Genomic DNA, 4,545 nt, shown 5'->3' on the forward strand with positions numbered 1-4,545 from the left:
CACATCCCTTCGCTGGCACATGGCACTGACTCCTCGTGTCACAGGGAGCGCGGTGCCCGCTCCTGCCGGGCGGGGAGGTGTCAGACAGCTTGTGTCCTCCACGGGCTCCTCGCTTCCCTCAGCGATCTGTCGTAAGGAAGAGTGGCAAAGAAAGAATTTTTCAGCTGGCAGTTGATGAAGAGCACAATGAATGTCACGGTCAAGAGCAGAAAGAAAAACAGAATGATGTAAGTCACCAGGTCTGGCTTATTTATTTCCCCTTCTTTCAACGCCCTGGCTGTCGACATGTAAAGAGCAGAGGAGCTCACGGGTCTCGGGGTGCTGCCCAGGTAGGGGGTGTTGGTCTGAATGATTAGATGAGCTTCAGTGGCACTGGTTGAATTTAGCAATTCACTATACATGTTCTTGCTTAAATTTCCTCCACGGCAGGAGTAAAGCAGGAGGGCAAACGCAGTCAGCCTTTGGCATGGGAAAGAAATAATGGTCCTGCTTGCAAAAGGCTGCAAACCGGCCACATGTTGTCTAAAAGCAAATTAATTCACTTGCACGCCTCGGTGGCTTTCTTTGAAATCTTCTTGGCTCATATTTACAGCATTCATCCACAAATACGAATCAAAAATCATACAGGTACCTCGTGTCCTGGCCCTGGTTCCCCCAGCACGCCTCCTTTGGTGGGGAGAGGCGCTGGCTCATCTGCTGGTCAGCCGGGACGTGCTGGGAGCTCTGGGAATCTGCTGGGAGCCCCTGGGATGTGCTGGGAGCCCCTGGGATGTGCTGGGAGCCCCGTGCCACTGCTCCACCTGCATGGGGCTGGGGAGAGCCTCTTCCAGCAGAGGAGCCCCGGCTGGGGCTGGCAGCTCTCACTGTCCGTGCAGGGGAGGCACGACGGCTTTCCAGCTGATTTTCGGGAGCGGGATGCTCATAAATCCAGGGTTAAATGGCATCTGCGGGGAGAGGCAGCTGCCGCCTTGAGATCCTGCTGGATTTGCCGTCGCGGTTCCTGCCTCGGGAGGCTCCGTGCTGCTGAAATCCTGGCGCTGGGAAGCATTAGTTGACTTTCTTAATCCCGGAGCCGGCGGGAAGAGGCTGAGCTTTCTGCTTCAGCTTTCCAGGCGCTCCTTTCAATTGCTCTGAGAAAAAGAAATTTAAAAATAGTAATAATAATAATAATAATTGAGCGGTGTCCCTTTGTTCAGAAAAAAAAAGAAACACCAAAAAAAGCCTCCCTGGGAATGGGGGAGAGGGTCAGTTCTTTGGGAAGCTCCTCTGTGCCCTCGGCTCAGCCCAGCTCCGAGGTGGGAGCGTGCAGGGCTCTGTCCAACATGACTTTCCCCCCTCCAGGAGCTCCAGCGCAGCGTCGCTTCCCTCCGTGGGAAGGGGAGAAGTGCGTGGTGGTGCCGACCAGCTCCGCAGCCCGTGGTGCATCTGGCAGTGACACGATGCTAAAAAGGAAGAGATCTTCGGATAAATTCCCGTGAGTGCCTGAGGCTCTGGCTGGAGGTTTTGAGCTGGGGGAGGGTAGCAGAGAACGGGACAAAAAGAAGAAAATTGCCTCAAAACCTTCCTTTCTTCCTCAGACCTTTATTATTAAAATCTAGAGTAATCAATGTCTTTTTTTTTTTTCCCTCCTTCTCCACGATCCCCAGCACCCTCTCCAGCCTGACAATTACCATGTTAATTCTTTTTTTTTTTTTTTGCAGCAAATTGCTTTATGCTGCTATTAACTGCTGGCTGCTTGCCAGCTCCTCTCACATCTCCCCTGCATCAGATAAGCGCCGTTAATACTTTTATTTTAACTGCATTGCAACTTGAAAAAGGGGAGCTGGAGGCAAGAGGAGCGAGGGAAAGAGGAATAACTGGGCAGAGGAAAGGGTGAAACACCATCTCCAGCCCCACAGTGTGGAGGTTGATCCCAGCAAACACTAAAGCTGCTTAGGATGAGCTATTGCAGCCAACAGCCCCAGTGGTTTAACATTTCACTAATGTAATAAAAGTTTCTGCCGGGAGAGAGGGGGAATGAAGAGAAATCTTCTGGTCAGTTAGATTTGAATCAAATCAAGTCAAATCCCTGCCACACCCCCTGAGGCCCTGGCCAGTGTGTTCCTCATCTCCTTCGAGCTCCAGGTGTTCCAGGTAAAGCCCTTGTGCCTCCAGCAGCTCTGCTGGGGTGGCTGGAAGCTGTCACATCTCTGTCACAACCCTGTTCACGTCCTCCTGCATCCACCCTCAGGAAAACTATTACCTGCCTGCTTATCTCCAAGTCCTGGGGACCTTTCAATTCACAAGATTTTACTCTAAGGAAGGTTTTCCTGATTTTTGTTTCTCTCTCTCTCTCTCTCTCTCTTTTTTCCCCCCTTTTTTCAGCCCAAGTACTCTAATTCTTCCAGGATGGAAGGGGGAGCTTTTGCTGCCTTTACCCAGTGCTCCTCCTGGGGACACATCTCCTGCCTGCAGAGCCACAGTAGTTACTCTTATTTACTCTGGGTGGGTTCAAAGAACAGGATACCCAGGCAGGCAGCCATGGGGGCTGGAAAAATCAACAGAGTCATAAAAAAGCTAATAGAGTTTGCAACTGTCATGTTGCAATGTCTGCTTTCATGTCTCCTTGAAGTAAGAGAGTCTATGAGCAGCAGCACCACAAGGCTGGGTGTCTTCCCAGCACTATCCCACCTTCAGCTCTCTCCTCCCTGAACTGTTTCTTGAGCATAACCAAACTTTGCATCCTTTTTTATTTATTTCCTTTATTGTTTTTTATTAGCCTGTAGGGGAAAAAAGGAAACCAGAAGGCATTTGGGGCTGAATCCTACAAATAGTGTGGGTGGTCTTAATTTGCAGGTTCTCTGCAAATGTTACCAACTCTGTAACAGGGGGTAAAATACTACAGAAGATGCACATGAAAGTCATAGTCGGTGGTGTGTTTTGTCCCTGCACAGAAATGTGTGTTCTTTGGCAGTCCCAGGGTGCTCCACTTGATGGCTTGGAGTCAAACTGGGCAGAGGTGGAGAAGGAAGGGCTCTGCCAGGGGCTCCTTGGCACCATCCACCTCCCTCCCACGCCTGTGGGGAGCGTTCCCCGGAGCTGTTGGAGTTGTCCCTGCAGGTGGGTGACACAGTCACGAGTATGGGACGGGTTCCTGGCTGCTGGGAGAGGGCAAAGGGGCTGTTTGCTCTGCCAGGGCAGTGCCTACAGACACGGGGTGCCCTCTGAGCCTCCTCTTCCCACCCCTCCTCACAGGCAGGATGCTCACAGAACCAGAATCTTTAGGTTTCCCTTTTGCTCCTCCCAAGTGTTATCCCTTGTTCTGCCCCAGATTTCTGCCCCAAAGAAACAGTGGTTCAGCTCCAGGGCCAGCACTGCAAACTGAGGATTGTTGCTGATGGTCCTGGTCCAGACGCCCGACGTGGGGATAAATCCTCTGGGTGTTTTCCAGGCGCCTTGTGTGCAGCCAGGGAGCTCTGGGAGCACAGAACTCCTCCTGCTTTTTTGGCTGCCTGGCTGGCACTCACATAGAAACTGATGGGAAGCCTTGGGAGTAAATCAGATGTGTTTTCTGCAGCACTGTATCCAGGCTTAATCTCAAAACAGCTAAATTGCCATAAATAACACCTTAATTGCAAAAATAAGAGCTGATCCCTTCCCTTTGTTCTCCTTAATTTGGAAGAACATTTAAAGTCTTCTGTTCCTTGTAATTTTTCCTCATTAACTTATTTCTTATTTAGTAGTTTTGTTGTTGTCGTTCCTTGTTTTCTTTTTTAAAATTCTTTCCCAAGGCTTGTTTTGGGACTTAATGGGCTTGTTTTGTTAGATTTTATGTGCACTGGCAGTAGCACTGTGAGGACAAATACAGAGCCTCTGACACTGGCTGGAGTTTAATGATAATAAACCTTGGAGTGTTGCAACTTCCTGGAGCGTTGGGAAGCTGGATCAGTGGGGTGGCATCTCAGGGACAATCCTGGGGCTGGAAAGGCTTCTGCTTCTGCAAACCCTGGACAATCCTGGGTTTGTCTTCTGCCTCTCTGGGTTTGTCTTCTCTCAGCTACCTTCAAGGCTAGGAAATTTTGTCTCAGCTATGTTGGACCTTAAGGAGTTTGTTGATGGTGGTGGTGATTCAGTGGCAGTCCTGGTCCAGCCGTAGTGTGAAATAAATAATGACATAAACTATCCAGAGGTGAAAGGAGGGAGAGCAGAGCTGTGACCCTCAGCCCCACCTGCTGTCACTCTCTGGCCTGGCAGGATGATCATATTTGCTCAAAATCCTTCAGCCACCACCAAACCTGACACGAACTGGGAGTTGCTCTGTGTTCCTGCACTCTGTGAAAGGCAGGAGCCTTTCCCCATTCCAGGCTGGTAAATAATGCATGATCCCTCTCTCCTACGCTTACACAACCCCCACCACGATAAATATCAACCCAGGGAAATGAAAGTGCAAAGAAACATTATCTTTCCCAGTAATGCAACCATTTACAATCTGTGTTACGATCCTCCTGCTCTGCAGAGTGAGCAGCAGTCAGGGGGATGTTTCTATTAGCACACCAGAATGCAACA

General features: G+C 50.1%; 1 protein-coding gene across 1 annotated transcript; it reads right to left on the reverse strand.

The window, feature by feature from the left end:
- On the reverse strand, positions 1-650 carry SMIM32 (small integral membrane protein 32). The gene has a single exon (XM_025896011.1). It carries the CDS (start codon positions 399-401, stop codon positions 81-83), a length of 321 nt encoding a protein of 106 aa, XP_025751796.1. The 5' UTR covers positions 402-650; the 3' UTR covers positions 1-80.
- Between the last annotated feature and the right edge of the window lie 3,895 nt (positions 651-4,545).

The sequence above is a fragment of the Manacus vitellinus genome, unplaced genomic scaffold (genome assembly GCF_001715985.3).
Source record: "Manacus vitellinus isolate BGI_N305 unplaced genomic scaffold, ASM171598v3 scaffold_51_pilon, whole genome shotgun sequence".
NCBI classification, from domain to species: Eukaryota; Metazoa; Chordata; class Aves; order Passeriformes; family Pipridae; genus Manacus; species Manacus vitellinus.

Excerpts from the sequence above, each read along its gene's own strand:
- SMIM32 (XM_025896011.1), bottom strand. The coding sequence starts at position 401 with ATGTATAGTGAATTGCTAAATTCAACCAGTGCCACTGAAGCTCATCTA.